General features: G+C 43.1%; 1 protein-coding gene across 2 annotated transcripts in view; it reads right to left on the bottom strand.

Moving 5' to 3' along the window:
* Nucleotides 1-17,757, bottom strand: part of chst11 (carbohydrate (chondroitin 4) sulfotransferase 11) — a 92,226-nt gene that overhangs the window by 18,625 nt on the left and 55,844 nt on the right. For both annotated transcript variants that reach the window (XM_028571053.1, XM_028571054.1), the window contains exon 2: nucleotides 7,278-7,363. In XM_028571053.1, coding sequence (XP_028426854.1) covers nucleotides 7,278-7,363 — 86 coding nt within the window. The remainder of the gene's footprint in view (nucleotides 1-7,277; nucleotides 7,364-17,757) is intronic.

Raw genomic sequence — 17,757 nt, 5'->3', positions numbered from 1 at the left:
TAAACAACTTTCCTGGGGGAAAAACCCTGACTAAAATCTCCACACTATAACTGTTGGTTGTCCTACAAGGACTGATGACTTTCCCTCCTTTAAAAGGAGAGTCACCGGTCATGCAAAAGTCAAGGTTTCTGTCAATCAATCAATCAATCAATCAATCAATCAATCAATCAATCAATCAATCAATCAATCAATAAATCTTCCTTTGTGTCCACGTGATCACAAGTTCTGGGTAATGACTGAAAGAATGAGACCATGGATGATACTTTTTGGGGGGGGAGGGGGTATATGTGTATATTAGACCAGCAGATAGACTGGAAAGAGATGCACATCAACTTGTCATTCCTGTTATTAGTTGTCATTAAACTCGGAGAGGAGGTAACACAAGTTTACTTGAGTTTTCCCCTGACTGTGTGTTTGTCCTGCCCACCATGCTGACACATCCAAATCTTTTTTTTTGTGAAATCGGGGTAGACACACCTGATTCTATCTACCTGCGTCTTAAAAATGAAATTAGTTTGAATTAAAACCATGTCGAGATGGAAAAGTATGAAAACGTACTGTACATAAACGTGAATAAAATGTAGATCAGAGTGAAAAGAGATGAAGGAGAAACAAATCAAATCTTACCACAAAGTAGGCTCATTTCCCAAAAAAATCTTCCAGAATTTAAATCTTACTCTTACGGAAACTTTAAACTCAAATGCAAAAGATCACCATCAAAGTCTTTGACTGTAGAAGATTGATTTTTTTCCCGGTTCTCTATCCTTGTGGGGACATTTCATCCCCTAAAATACAGATGCATGACAACAGACACAAACACACACACACACAGACAGCCATTACAGTGACCCTCCATTAGTGCTGAGGTTGACTTTGAGTCATTCATCCACAGTTCCAACCCCAGATCTGCACATCCTTTTCATCATCCTCAGTTCTGATCTCTGACTCAGCGTCTAACTGCGAGCCAGGCTTTGGCTCGGTCATACATAATGAGGAGGAAAGAGTATTACTGGGTAAGGAAACTAGTTTCCTTCCCTGTATTTAGATGGTATCTGACCATGTTTGTGGCCACATCCAATCATTCCCTCTGGAGGTTTTATTGCATTTGGCAAATCAACTCACTCACACAATTTGAATTCAGATTAATGAAACCAGTGTAGGCCCCAAGGACGCAGAGTTCAGTCCAGAGCTGTAATGTAGTGCAAACACACCGTAGGGTAAAAATAGCAGAGACGAGGATCACTGGGAGCTTTTAGAAGCCTCAAAGACACCTTGTTGCTGCCAGTCTACTGTACCCGCAGCCCTCGGTGAGTGGGAAGTTAAGCCTTGGATTTCAAGACCTGACTCCAAAATGTTGTTTTTCCTCCAGATTTATTCAATGTGATGTATTCGTAAGGATGCCACAGAACGCGTGTTAATTGAATGTAAAACATTCTAAACAGAGAGAGAGATAAAAACGTAGAGAGGGAAAGGTGGATGACAGAACTGAAGTTAGGGAGCGTTTAGTCTACATACACGACGTTCCACTTCGTTGCAGTCGGAAATTCCGCCGGTCTTTACTCATTACATTACATTAGATGTCATTTAGCTGACGCTTTTATCCAAAACGACTTACAAATGGCTACATATGTCAGAGGAGCAACTAGGGGTTAAATGTCTTACTCAGGGACACATTGGTTGATGTATCGCAGTGGGAATTGAACCCAGATCTCCCACACCAAAGGCATGTGTCACACACCCACACACACACACACACACACACACACACACACACACACACACACACACACACACACACACACACACACACACACACACACACACACACACACACACACACACACACACACACACACACACACACACACACACACAATTTCAGCCAGATGTCCAGTTACCTTCCTCTTCCTTTGTGTTGGCGTTCTAACCTCCGGTGGATTTGTGAGGACTATGGTTAACTGCTCCTCAGATCTCTGCAGGGTAAATCCAGACAGCTAGCTAGACTATCTGTCCAATCGGAGTATTTTCTCGCACGACTAAAACTACTTTTGAACACAAGTTCCTTCCAAAAGCTATTTTGCAGAGGCACCGCGGCTTTTCCCGGTGCTTAGCTCAGACCCTCCTCTGCTGCGCCGTGAAGGTCTGGCAAAAGTGAGACTAGGGACGATATACGATTATTTGGCTATCCACAATAGGTTTGAAAGGTGTTTATCAGATGAAGTATAGCTAATATTGATTATATACAGTATGTCAGCAAAGAAAGGACTCCATGCTGTCCTTTTTGATTTTGCCGATAAACCAGCCTGGTCACACAGAATTCTGTGAAATGAGCACAAACTGTTAACAGCTCATTACGTGGTGGTGGCCCAGAATGTGTGAAAAATCTGTGTGGCCACCCACAACCTTTTCCTTAACTTAAGGGGCCGTGTTCATTTCACAGAATTCTGTGAGATCAGGTTGTGATAAACATAACAATAGGTGCCTCTAATATACGAGCTTGGTATGAACTTGGAAAAAACTGCTTTTAGTTTTAGTGCACCCAACTCCCGGACCAAATTACAGAACGTTCTTAAAATCAACTCAATTGTGCCTTTTGGACAATTTAGAAATCTGGTTTAAAACCTGCAAACTCCTACTTGTAACTGCTTTACATAATCACATTGTCTTTTGCATCCCTATTATCCTAATGTATTTATCACAGCGTTTTCCAATTGTGGAGGTTTTATTGTCTCTCTATATTTCTTAAGACTGTACTTTCTGTGTGGTCGTTCTGTATTTGTCTTTGTAATCTGACTCGATGACGTTGAAAATGAGGGGTCGACCCCTCAATGATCTCTCGGGGATAAACCAAGGCTGAATGAAGAGGTTGAATGTTCTAACCCTGTGTTTTTGCATGCAGTAGGTGCATCGTTTTCATGTGTTTACCGGCCATATTTGACTCCTATTTATAAATCTGCAGAGGTTAGGTGCAGCTGGAGGTCTAGGGATGTACTGCAGTGCTGTCCTATTAGCTGTGCTGTTAACGGAATTACCTTTACAGATTCAATGACAAGGTGAGCCAGACCTCTGATCTGATAGCATAATGATTACACTGTATCATGCGTGAATTTACACAAAAAGCACTTTAATATCCAGATAAGATATCCAGAGAGACTGAAATCTTGTACTGTAGTTGTGGTTGTAATGCTAATTCAGTGTCTTTGTTTGTTGTATGTGCACACATATATTCATGCTCCAGGCATAATAAAAACTCAAATGTTCTGACCTTTAAGTTGAAGCAATTTGCGTTTTTATTATATATACTGATCCTAAAATCCTCAAGTGGACAACCCTATTCTGTGTGGTTATGGATGGAATGTTCTATTCTATTTTTGAACATGTTCAGTGATAAGCCCTGTCGCCTCACAACAAGAAGGCCCTGGGTTTGAACCACGGACTGTGAAAATAGTGGATGTAGACATCAGTGATGTCACCTATTGGTTTGTGCACTGCCGTTTTGATGCCACTAGTTTGGCAATTTGGTCACCCGCCATCTTGGTTTTTTAGAAATCGGATGTGACTCTTTTTGACGAAAGGGTGGAGCTGGGGAGGATGACACGGCCAAGCCAGTTATGTTTACGGCTGCAATGAAGCAGCGCTAAGCTAAACGCTTAAGAGGGAAAGTTGCCCGTTTGCAACCCTTCTGAAGTACACACACACACACACACACACACACACACACACACACACACACACACACACATAGTGACAGCTCTCTCTTGACCACTGACTCCAAGTACCCTGCTAAAGTTTACTCTAGCTGCTCCCCCCCCACACACACACACACACACACACAGAAATATATCAATGAGACTTCACATGAGTGAGAACGTGTGGAAAAATCCTCCACGGAACATTAACCTACGGTGAGTCCATGCACACCTGGTCCGATCTTAGCTGTCCAAAAAACCCACTTGACCCTTGTGTCGTCCCCCCAGAAATTGAACACTTGTTTAAAAACTTTTTTGCACTTTTATTTTTTATTTTTTTTACATTTTCTTCGTTTCTTTCCCACTACTAGTGAATTGGAAAAAAAAAAAAACACCCAAAATCCAATAAAGTAGTGAACTGATCCTTCATTTAACTTGCAAGGAGCGTTGTGTGGAACCATCCATGTAATTTTTGGACAATTTGGATGAGAGAAACCCTTATTTCTGATGTAGAAACTCCAATTTGACCCCGGGGACAACGGGAAGGTTAAAGCCTCCCGTATACATTTAAAAGGCACACGGTGATGAATGGCCGATAGAGGAAAAGAAACCAATGGAGAAAATGTGAGAAAGCTCGAGACAGCGCAGGACAGAAGAGGTGTGAGGAAAGAGACGGACCGGGGTTAGTTGCAGACTAAAGAGGCAGACAGACAGTAGGTGATAGATAGTGAGGAGGACAGTGATGAGAGAACAGAAACTATGCAGTCCATCACTGTGATAGCATCGCCTCCAGCAGTGTCCTCCTGTCTCACTTCCTTTCAGCTGCTGAACCACCACTAAAGAAAGATTTGTTCTTCTGCTTCTGCTCAATATATATATATATATATATATATATATATATATATATATATATATATATATATAACCCCACCCCCGGAGCCAGTGGTTTTGCATGATGAGGCCCATAAACTATACATTGTGTATACTTTTCATCCTCGCCAACCCTTTTTAGAGCATTAAGTTGGTGAATTGATTCCCTGCCTTCATTGCATCCATTGGTTTCACTTCACTTGCTTGTGATTTGTAATCCATCACAGCGAACATTAAGTCGCTTTTGCTTTTTGTCAGAATTACATTATCATTTCAAGCCGGCACTGCTTTGAAAACTCATGATGCATGCAAGGACACTCTGAGGTCTGTGGTGAAAAGCATCATTTCTTTCAAGGAAACTTGTTACAACTTGGGATTTACAAAAACACTGCAGCAACAGACGGGACTGAACGGAGACACATTTATAAATCAGCCTGGTCTCACAGAATGCCGTGAAATGATCACAAAGTGTTAACAGCTCATTACGTGGTGGTGGTGGTGGCACGGAATGTGTGAACATTCTGTGTGGCCACCACAGAAAACAATGCCAATGTAAAGTCAATGAGAAGATGACGTAGCATTAGGAGCGACTACGGTAGCGAGTAGTATGTAAGATCAAAATTCCACGTAAGGAGGTTGGCTGGAGTGGTCAAACACAATTCTGTGAGATCACAGATATATATATATATATATATATATATATATATTTAGCTGGTATGATGCTGAAACCAAAGAAATCCTGAAATATGTACAGTAGATCACCTGACCAACTGTGTGAGGTAGGTCATCCCAGGAGAGCGCTTTGTAACACGTCCCCCCAGGCCTTGCTCTGACTGGGAGAACCATAGTATAGCATGTCAAAAAAAAATCATATTATACTATGTCAAAAGAAGTCATAGTAAAGTATGTCGAAAAAAGTGAGAAAAAAGCCATGGTATAGTATGTTGAAAGAATCTTTACAGTGCGTGGGACACTTTAATTTAATATGTATTATGGTAATATAGGTCTTTACTTTAATCTTGCCTCGTGCAGCTTTAATAGTGACCATTAACAGAGGGTGTCTGGCCAGCTCAGCAGGCTAAGACCTCTGTCACCATGTCCATTTCATTCTGCCATCCTCCCTGTCCATTTCCCACTGTAAACTGCCCAATAAAGCAGGAAAGCCATTAAAACCGCAACCCATAATATGCATTAATTTTATACCGGCAATCATAGCAGGTGTCATGTTCACAGATGGCTGCTATATGGTGAAGCTCTAAATTGTGGAATGCTAAATGGTGTGAGGCTTCACTGGCTGGAGCAGACTTTGACAGAGCAATAATAGTCTATTCACAGAGGCATGAGGAATACTACCTGCTTAACACTTTATTTAGTAGCTCATTATTTCCCCTCTGTCCTTGAGAGAGGTAAGTTGTTGGACTTCTGCAAAACCTTGGTCCCCTTTTTGTCTGTTTTCATTCCTGAACAATGTCTTTATCCCCTCAGGCTGGAAAGTTAGCCATTATGCTAATGCTGTCCCCTGGAGTTTTCATGGGGAGGTCAATTTGGAGGGGCCTCGCGTTTCCGAGCCCCTAAAACGAAAACATTTGGAAACACCAACTGCCAACTCCGGGATTGCTTTGTAGTCCAAAAGGGCACAAACGGGAGGGCTTTGGAAACGACTGACCGTCAGTCAGTCTTGCCGGTTAGGTAGCTTACATACAGTAACAGTTCCACCTCATCGTCGGTCTAAGCTAATTCACTTCAATTTTATTCATGGTATTAAATCACAACAGAAGTTACCTCAAGACACTTTACAGTTAGAGTAGGTCTAGACCACACTATATAATTTACAAAGACCCAACAATTACCCCAAGGGCATTTGCTCTTGATCCCTGGTCTTATTTTTCGCCATTGTTGTTCTCTCTCTAAAGTATTTTCTGTATTTTCATCTTTTAAACCCATGGTTTTAACCACAGAGTAAGGTTAGACAATCTGCTTCCTGTTTACACCACCACGCGCATGCCCAGTGTGTGCGTATGGTCATGTGATATTTGTTGCCAGACGTGTTAGTATAGATGGAGATTAGTTCTGCTACTGGAACTAAAACTCTTGTGTGGACGGAGATTGTTTTGTTTTTCTCAAAACGCTGCTTGAAAATTAAAACATAGTGTAGCTGCAGCCTCAGCCTGCTGTCCCTTTCAGGTTAACATTCAGGCGGTGACACACACTTCACAGTCAGGGCTGAGCAACAACCCACATTTAGGATAATGTGAGCTGAAGAAACTAGGAAAGCTGTTAACAGAGAGCGTTACATTTGGGCTGAGCAACATTTTGAGCATGTCAAACACTTCATGTCCTGCATTCAGGTGAATTTTTCTGCAACAATGTGTGCCTTTTCTGCATCAAGTTATGGTGCAAATGTCTTTATGTAAATTCAATTATCTTTAGATATTTTGGGGGGGTGGGGGTTGCACTGGCCAGTTTTGATTATTGGGGGGGCTACACCCCCCCCCCTCCACCCCCCTTCTCACCCATTCCCCCTGTAAATTACATCTATGTCTCACACAGAGGCAGGCATACAAGAAAAAAAGCCAAACTAAAGTCAGAGGGCCTTATTGGGCGAGACCTCCGACAGTTGGTGGAGAGTACCAATTGGAAGAGATGAGGCTCAAGAGAGATGGACAGCGAGATAAATAGAGAGAGAGGAGCAGTCATGCGAGCATGCTAGCCTCCTACCTGTGTGGGGTTGTAGAGCTCCTGCAGGGCGTTGCGGGACCCTTTCCTACAGCAGCCGTCCACCACAAACGGGTTCCTCCGCATGACTGCAAAACACAGAGGAGACACCAAATCAAATCAACCAGCCCGCTCAAAGAAGACTAGGACGATGAACGAGTTGAGAGGAATCAGTAAGAAACTTTTGTTGCTCAGGAACATCTCTCTACCCAATAATACTGACTCTTTTATCCAAATATGAGGTCTTCTACTGGGATTTCGTCTAATGTTACCACATTGCATAAACACCTATTACAGTCTTTTTTTGGGTTGCTGTTTCACGACTAAAACAACCTTTGAACGTACACACGTTCCACCAAAACAAGTTCCTTCGCCGAGGCTATTTTGCAGAGGCACCGCGGCTCCGTTGGGCGCTTAGCACCGCCCCAAGACGATTGTGATTGGTTTGAAGAAATGCCAATAAACCAGAGCACGTTTTTCTCCCATCCCGGGAACGCTGTGTGGACTAGCCAGACCTTCCTCCGCAGCGCTGTGGAGGAAGGTCTGGCAAAGCGAGACTAGGTCATTTGTAATAGGAAGAGTAAAGTAAAGAAGAGTAAAAGCCCACGATCAGAGCTGCCAGCTCCTTCACTGGGCTGTATTCCTGTGATTCTAACGACTCTTTGTTTTGCTGTGGACCCCCTGGACACCTCCACAAGGACACCGCTTTGGGAACCATCGTTTTAAAATGACCAACTGCAGCGAGGAGAAGGCAGAGAGGCAGAAAGCTACAGGGGATAAATAATGAGAGCAGTGACTATATGCCAAGGACGAAGCCACAGTTCAGCGTTTGTTTGGCTAGATCTCAGCTCTTCACACAACTCGATACAGCGCGGTAGCTGCTGGCAGCAGCTCAGTGGGAGCAGCCAGCGCAACACTCAGGCCCCCGCCAACACACTCCCGCCAATCACTCGGGGATGGAAAAGCGCTGAAGGACGGCACAGGATCGACAGGGAAGAAAATGAACCGCTAACAAGGAAGCCGAGGATTTAATGGCAGTTGATTCCACACGTCATCTGCCTCCTGTCCACGGGTGAACATGTGTTCCCGCCATCGGGAGAGCTAATGAATGATGAGAATGATGCACGTTCGCGCTGGATATATTTCTATACAGTGCATCTCCATCAGTAGACCTAAACAGTGAGTGAGTGTTTGCATTCACATCACGAGTAATACATTATGAGACAGTGTAAACAACAAATGATGCCTACTTGTTGATACACTGACCACGCTGAAATGCACATAACACAATATTCCGTTTATTGCCCTAGTTTCCAAAAAGACAAGCTGTTCACATGGCTAATGAAAGAAAATATTCCATTAAGATTCCTGTTTACATGCAGCCGCGCAAAAATAGGATTTTAGCCTATTTTTCACGCGAGCGTATTGGAAGCGTTTCCAGGTCAAAATAGATTAGGAAAATATGTTTATATGTCATTTAGACACAAATAGTTTGAAGTTTGAAAGCCTCTAGGTTTTGATATAAATGCAGATATATGAATGTAATTTAAGTAAATAATATTGCACCTGTCAATACAGAACGAAATATTCTGTAGCCTATTTTGGTGTCAATACTGCCGACGTTGTCTTTGCTGTAATCAGATCAGTATATATTTATGATTAACACCGTAATCTGTTGCAAACTGCTGTAAAAACCCCCATTGAGACGCATTATTCCGGATTCACTGTATACATGTCCAAAGAATGCTTCTAAAATCAGAATAATACCGGCATATCCCACGTCTTTATCGGAAACTGCTAAATTCCGAAAAAGGCCTTATTCGGAATATCCAAACACATTATACTGTTACATGACCTTTATCAGATTAGTCATATTCGGAATAATAGTGGAATATTAGTGCACATGTAAACATACTCACTGTTTTACCTATTTCATTTAGTACCTTAGTGAGCAGTTCAGAACCCATTACTCGATAACTTGATTAGGAGATGAACAGAAATAATTAATTGACTTGTTTACATGTCTTTTACATGTCGTAATGGGGTCAGTAGGCAATTATATTGAACATAGTTTATATATGTATATAGTATATGGTTGCCTCTATTTACAGTGTGCAGTGGGTTGTAGAAAAGGGCTGAAATTTGCACATTTGTTGTGTAAAGATAATGTCAGAATCCACATCTTGCTTATTCACACACCTACTCTTGCACTGAACTGTAATTTACAGATCTACATGTAAATCCGTCTCTGCTTTCCAGCCAGCACACACTCAGTATCCGCATAATGAGGATGTTGTCTGTGACTGTCAGTATTTTCATTTTTTAATATCTTTTTTTTTCCATTCTTTTGCCACAGCAGTGCCCAAATTCCCCTTCAAAAACCAATAAGGGTTTGTCTGCTCCTACGCTCATCTCACATCAGAGGAACATCAAAGCAAAAGAAAACCGTACACATTTCTCAGCGGGCTGCTGATTAAATTTTTTAAAATCCTGGTTAAAAATTGAAGGGTCGAGTGGGCTGAGGTTGCCGCTGACCACAGATATGCCAGCTAACCCTGCATGTGAACCGTAATCCCTCTATTGGCCCAGACCAGATCCATTGACGGAGCCCTGGGGAGCGAGCTGAGCGCTTGTTAGCGTAACGAGCCCCAACAGACAGCCATGACCTTCAAACACCGAGGGGAGGATAGAGAGAGGTGAGGGATGCCTTCACACACTCAACACCCACCCACACACACACACACACACACACACACACACAAACTGTACATGCACGGTCAATCATCCACACACGTAAAGCGTGACTGATGACCGTATTGCTAAAACTGGTATTTCATAACGGCGTTCCAAACCTGGACGATGCAAACAGGCAATTACTGCTTTCTCTGGAGACGGGAGCTCACAGTGCCATAATGCAACTGTGGAATATCTGCTCTTTAGGCTCACTCACAGTGAAACGCACAAACATGCGCGCACACTTCCACCGCAGGTTGAATCAGCAGAGCAGCGGTGATTACTGATTACTCTGGACACGGGCTGGAGGTGGAGCTCAAGGTAATGAGAATTCAGTCCTGTTGTGTGTGTGTGTGTGTGTGTGTGCGCCGCATGGCACTGATGGGTCACAGAGCCGTGGTGATATTTATCTGCTAGCACCAGTGAGCCCGCTGCTAATGACGACGGATGCCAAAATGAATCAGGCTGTAGGCTCCTCTCACGTTAAGTACTTCCAGTCATCTGTTCCTTCCCTGAGGCGACACGCTCCAGTTAGATTCAGTGCACTGAGAAAGGATGCTTTGCTACAGACCAAATCCGGATGTAAATAAGATGGCAGTATTGGGTGGCCTCTCATTTGTAAAAAAGTTATGCAAGAACGAGTTTGTGAGATAGCGTACGAAAACTGCTCATATACAGCAGCGTTCAATGCGGTGCATACAGCAATAAATACGTGGAATACATACCAATTACAGTGCTTTACTTTTCGTAGCAGTATATGTACGAATGAGAACAGCTCGTAAATAGCCCTAACCCTCCAATAGATCTCGTAGAACCTGGTACGTGCTGGAAATATGCATAGCATGCTTACCATTTCGCCTGGAATTCAAATGCATTGCTCGATAACGTTTTTTGGAAAGTTTGTTGTTGTTGTTGTCAAAGGATCAGTTTGAAACACTGAACTCCACAGCTCTGACATATTGTAACAGGTAGCATTAGCAACTAGTTTAACATTAAAAAGTGTTTAATTAAAAATACAACGTGACATGCAATCTCATCACAAACAATTTCAACAGTTTCAATTGCCTGCCTGTTAAAGCGTGATTCATGGTCCTGCGGAGGCTCCACGCAGGGCTTTCGCCGTAGCCTACGTAAGTGGCTTGGTGTTTATGCTTGTGCGTTGGTGTGTGCGTCAATTTCGGCAGGGACGGCATGTGTGTGTGTGGGGAGTGTGTGTTAGAGCGAGTCAAAGAGTGAGGGCGATTAGCTTCATAGCGAGCACCGACTGTAGTGTCTCCCCTGTCCCATCTGGAGCAGGAAAAGTTAACCCTCTCCTTGATTTCATGTGTTTTTTTGGAAATGTAGCGCTACCAAGCCACGGCCGAGCGACGTCCATTGCCTCAATGTGTGGTTACATTTTTTTCCGAGAGGTGCACGTCAGGCTACGCCGTAGGGTCCGGTGTAGGTTTGTGTCTCCACGTACCTACGTTCGTAGCCACGGCGTAAATTTTACGCAGTAGTATAAATCAAGCTTAAGGTTCAAAGTTGAACTTATGTGACCATTTCAACTGAAAGCCAGACAGTGGCTCCAATCCTCATCTTTCTGGATGTTTTCAACCAATTTCAAAGTCAAACAATTGTCTGTGTAGGTTTATGCTGATTTGGCCACATTTGGAGAAAACAGAAAAGCTCATCTTCTTAAATCCCTTTGTCCTCACATGGTGCCTAACTTCCCACACAAATACACAAATACACAAACACACACAAACACACACACACACACACACACACTGACATAGGCCTACAAGTAAATTAAATCCGTCCACACAGGCCTTATCGCTGTGCATTGGTCTGCTCCAATGCTTCCAGGTATTTACCAAAACACACACATCATACACACCGACAGTGAGCAGACTCGGGCTGAACTGTTTTAATCCGTCAGTAATCCTGTCTGTGCTCTGTCTGCTGCCTTTGACTAACTGTTCATCACACACACACACACACACACACACACACACACACACACACACACACACACACACACACACACACACACACGCTGAAGCCACTGGGACCTGTACAACGAAGGTGAAAACCAGCTTCCACAGCTCGGTGTGTAACCACCAGTGTACACGCACCCAATCAACGGGAACATAAGGTCACCCGTAGTCCTCTGCCAACACCTGGCTCATTGGTTGGTGGGAACTGAGTCGTAACCATTGGAAACCACTACCCTTCAACCATCCTCTCACCTGCACCAGCTGGCCGGATTCCTCAGGTCTGGAATCAGGTAAGGGCATGGGAAAGCAGATCTGTTCATTTCCTCAGTGCTGACAGGTATCGACTGGCCACTGCTGCACTAAAAACACACTCATGATGATGCGCTAACAGACCTCAAGTATTAAAAAATTTGAGGCTTGTTTTGTGGACAGGAAAGTTACCATCCCACTCATTCTTGTGAAAATTTACATTTGTGATGCTACAGACAGCATTCCGTAATGCAAGATGATGTGTCTTGATGATGAGGGAAAACACGTGCTGAAATGTAACCATAACGCCCTTTTACTTCCAGAGGAAGGTACTAAAAATGTACATTGAATGCACCGATCTGTATACCTTGTACATTTTCTGGTGCAAGCATCTAGTGGTCAGTAGAGGAACTGCATTTTAAGACAATGTGGCATTCGCTATCTGGGACAAATTTCATAAGATTTACTAATTTCATCTTCCATCTCCTCTTCAACTGCTTTCATCTCATAGAGGAGCGTTCGACTGTTTTCAGCTCTTTCACTTCAACTCAATCCCCCAGTTTATTGCAGCAATTCATCTTAAACTGACACTTAAACTGACACTTCCAACCCGCTCAGCACTCAAAGTTACACTTCGACTCCTAAAGTGCTTCAGCTTCAAACTGCGAGTCTCAATCAAGCATGTCAGCAAGCAGTGGATGGACATTTAAAAACATTTTTTTTTATGGTGTTTCTAAAGCTCCAACCGGGTCAGTGTAACGCTTGTCAGTTCAATTTTCTAAGCACAAATGGACATTTGGAAAAACAGAAAAATGGGTTCCAATATCCAATTTTTCATTATTTTCTGTCTTGACAAATTAAAAACTTGGATCTTTAAACTGTTTTTCCAATTTTCAGTTTTTATTCAGAGGATCAGAAATTTAGAAAATTACAAAATTGTGTCTGGGCTCCAATTATTCAATACTGCAATGGTATTCTCTCCCTCGTTCCGCCTAGCTACGCCCCCCCCACTCGAAACCATCAGTTGCAAGCACCTCTGACCCCAAAGTCTATCAGTTTTTCATTTTGGTCCATATGCAGTTAATGACGTGCATATTCCACAAAGTAGAGGAAAATGTCATTTTTATTTCAAGTCAGCCTTTCAAAAACTACCAAATCAATTATAATACTTTGCTTGAATTTCGTGATTGAAGATAGAACTTTAAGCCAGCGGCCCAAGTCAGATTCCCGTGCACCCTGAAAGGGAAGAGAGTCTCTGTGCACAAACATCCACACACAGCACAGAAACACACCGTTCAGCTTTCATGCTCTGCTTTCAACAGACTTAGCAGGGACACTGTCTTACTGGCAGCCCTGTTCCTCTCCCTCCCTCCCTGTCACCATTCGCTTCGATTTCAAGTTTATTAGTGCATTTTTTTTTAAAGGCAGGTGGGGAGACGCTGGGAAGCTTCCAGCTCAATACAACAAGCAGAGCTCTCTGTCATCCACTAAGAACCAGAGGGAACATTTAAAGTGCTTCCGAGTAAAACCCGGCTTGCCTCTAAATCACACCGCATTGTGCCCCGAGAAGGTCAAGACACAGGCGGATTTCACAATTCACTTTGGAAACATCCAACAAAATGTCTTTGTTGGCTATGAAAGCGAAAAGGACAAAAACAGTGACAGACACAAACGAGAACGGCACCCAAACATGCCTCTGCCAAACAGGATTCAAGGAAATTGATGTCGTAAATCATGAGCAGTGACAAACATCAGAGAGCTCAGAATAATGTGTGTGTGTGTGTGTGTGTGTGTGTGTGTGTGTGTGTGTGTGTGTGTGTGTGTGTGTGTCAAAGTGTACATCCTCTGTCTCTCCTCTTTATTTGCTTGTGTTTTTTTTGTGTTTGTCCTTTCCTTTCTATAAAGAATGTTTTGTCCATCCTGTTTGCTAAGAAGTAACTGTAAAAGGTTATTAATTTCAAGCTGGGTCTTACATCACCTGACTTTCATCAGGTGGATGCAAACACAATTCTATATGAATGCTAATTCTGTGTCTGGATGTGCAACATGTTTGTATCAACTTTGTAAGATGATAGTATGTCAGTGATGTGTTTACAGACAGTTCTGCTCAGTGGTGTAGTCAAATGTATTGTAGTGGGTATACTGTGCTGTATATTGGCCAGAGTCTACCGCATATCATAGTGGGTGGGTCTGGGTGTCCTCCCCCAGGGATGTTTTAAGCATCAACGACTTCATTTCCTGCATTCTGACACACTTTTATGCACCATTTTACGGTGGAAATAGCTTTATTTAGCCTATGTGAAGAAGACAAACACAGATGACAATTCAAAATATATTAAAATTATTATGCAAAGTATGTTGTTGCGTGTCACTGGGCATTTTTAATATAGGCATTTGTATGGAAATCATGCAGCTTTCTTAATGGGTATACTGCATTTACCTAAAGGTGCGGTCAGCGATTCTAATACAATGCACTTTTTGTCAATATCAGCCAATATCTCCTCATGGTTCCCGCTCGCTGCCCTTTCTGTGTGTGCCTTGGAAAAAATCCGGTGTTCAAACACAGCCCTGGCTCTGTAAATTCACTGGGTGCTTGTGCAAAGGACAGGGGAAAGGCCATGATGTATAAAGAAAAAAAGGCTGTGGGAGGACGAGGGATGGTAAAAAAGCAGCGCTGATGGGAGGGGTGTCTTTGTTTGGGTGTTGAGAAGTGCAGACTCCACCTTTAAAGGGTCATTTTCGATTTTTTTTCTACCTGGATCCTATTTTCCTATGTTTTTGTGTGTAAGTGACTGATGGGAAAAATGGGATGGGATGAGAAAACGCTGTAACCGGCAGCCACAGACCAGGCTGCAATGTAACCCTATGGGGCAAATGTGCATCACCAATTTGGTCCACTAAAAGCTATTTTTGCCAATGAAAGGCTCAGATTATTATTCTAAGTGACAACATTATGGAGAGGATCCCTACAGAGACAGACCTATAAAACCTCTTTAAGACCTTTCTGTTTAACCAGAAACAGCTCTGAAGTCACTAGCACTAAACCCACCAGACTCCATTTAAAAAAACAACACTTTTAGTGTGTATGGAGCCAGCGTATTTTTACATGTAAATTGGCAAACTAGGTATTATCCTTAGAAATCCTTTCATAATGTTGTCAGACACTTAGAATAATAATCTGAGTCTGGCAGCGACAAAACGAGTACTTTTGTGAAGGTAAATACAAGCTGCACAATTGCCCTGTTAACTTACATTGTAGCTTGTTTCACCGCTGTCGACTGATCTCACTTAATACTGGACCAATGTCAAAGATTGTTGTTCTCATCAGTCACTTAGACACAAAAACATAGGAAAATTCCAGGTTAAAAAAAAACGGTAGTTACCCTTTAATGCAACCTTTATTTGTGAGTAAGAGTAACTTTTACTTAAGTCCAAAATGTCACGTTTGTCACTTATTTGACACATATAATACAGTATAGAGTGAGACAAACAGGGGTTGTACAACGTAAATAACACACCCAACAGTGCAGTAAATACCAATTTGGTAAACCTCATAATGTCTGTTTTTTTTGTTGTTGAGACTGTCAGTTGTTGATTCTTGTGTCTCTTAAAGTGACCTAATGCAACACTACTGTATACTGCAGTTGGTTACACTGCATCATATTGTGGCAGCGTTTGATTGCACACACGGCGCCCTGTAAACAGCAGGCCCCCGCTCCCGCGCATGCTCAGTAAAGTCATGCAATCACGCACAACATCTGCCGCCATCTATCAGCAAAGGATTATGGGCCGCTGGAGGAGGATTAAATTGTCGCTAATCTTACGTTCACAGTGGGAGAGGGCGGAGATCCGCTTCACGCTGGGCCGCCCGCACGTCAGCCAACACACACTCACACGCAGGGTTGATTGGGTCTAAACACTGGCATACACCACTTCTTTATAGCTCTGTGTGTGTGTATGTGTGTGTGTGTGTGTGTGTGTGTGTGTGTAGGGTTGTTATCACTCCACACAAAACTGAAGTGCTGCAGCCTAATGAGGATTTAAATGAACAATGCAAGTGGAGCAGAGAAGAAGAGATACAGGTGATTAGCAATGTTGGCACAACTTCGTTTAACAAAGCTCAATAAGAACTTGGGGAAGTATGTGTGTGTGTGTGTGTGTGTGTGTGTGTGAAACCAATCAAGTCTCCAGTAATGATTGGCTGTGGGTGTCTCTTCCTCAGTGTAAGCCCCTTAATGATGATTACTAACATGACGATAATTCACAAGCAATTACGGCTCGGACAGTCCTCACCTCGGGCTCCGAGACAGAAAGAGTCTATATTGACAATGTTCCACTTCTGGGATTGCCGCCGGAAATTCCGCCGGATTATCCTTCATTTTCCGGTCGGATGTCCATCACCTTCCTCTTTTTCCTGATTTCTGAGGACTATGGTTAACTGCTCCTCAGATCTCTGCAGGGTAAATCCAGACAGCTAGCTAGACTATCTGTCCAATCTGAGTTTTCTGTCGCACGACTAAAACAACTTTTGAACGTACACATGTTCCACCAAAACAAGTTCCTTCCCGAGGCTATTTTGCAGAGGCCCCGTTGCTCCATCCGGCCTAACCCTAACCGGAAAAGATCGTGGTTAGGGTTAGGGGTACGTTTCAGTGGCAAGCGGAACAAGAACAGGACACAAACCCCCGGTCCCTCGGGTGAAAGTCCTGTGTTGTTTGACCCATCCATGAAAGACCGAAAATCCTCCTAAAGAGGTTTGTCCTTATGAGGACTTTCGGTCTTTCTTGCTACTTGCCACCGTTGTCGCTCTTAATACTACATCATCTTACAGCGCCGCGGTCGAGCTGCTGCTCCGCCCGGTGCGCTCCGTTACAGAAGCTGAAGGGTGATTTTTGCTTCGAAATCCGACGCCAAGAGCCACTGACCAGTGGTGTAGTATACCCACTAAGAAAGCTCCAGGATTTCCATATAACCACACCACCAACATTAAGGGTGTGACGAGATCTCGTTTTACGAGATCTCGCGAGATTAAAACATGACGAGACTTCTCGTCGAGGTGAAAAGTTGTCTCGTGAGGCGATGTGATGTCAGCGTGATGGAGCGTGAAATTACTATTGAAGATCCCCCGGCCACTTTTAAATCATTTGTGTGCAAACATTTTGGTTTTCCTTCGGAAATAATAAACGGCGAAAGAGTGACAGACAAGACGAACACAATATGTAAATATTGTAAGAAAAAAATGCCGTATACCGCGGCTAACACGAGCACTATGCAAAAACACTTACAGCACCACCACAGCTCTCTACCAACTACAGCACCCGTGACGAAAACATTAAAAGGCCAAACAACTCTAGAAGCCTTTGCATCTCTGCCACCGGTAAGTGCAAGAGCCACGGCAATAACGAGGGACATAGGCGTTTTCATTGCAGCTGATATGAGGCCATTTTCTGTGGTGGAAAATGTCGGATTTCGGCAACTCCTAAATATCCTTTGCTGTCTCCACTTGCCAAAGCATACCTTTC

Source organism: Perca flavescens, chromosome 23 (genome assembly GCF_004354835.1).
Source record: "Perca flavescens isolate YP-PL-M2 chromosome 23, PFLA_1.0, whole genome shotgun sequence".
In the NCBI taxonomy this organism is placed as follows: Eukaryota; Metazoa; Chordata; class Actinopteri; order Perciformes; family Percidae; genus Perca; species Perca flavescens.
The sequence above is the reverse complement of the archived record's forward strand: the minus strand, read 5'-3'. Positions and strand labels throughout refer to the sequence as shown.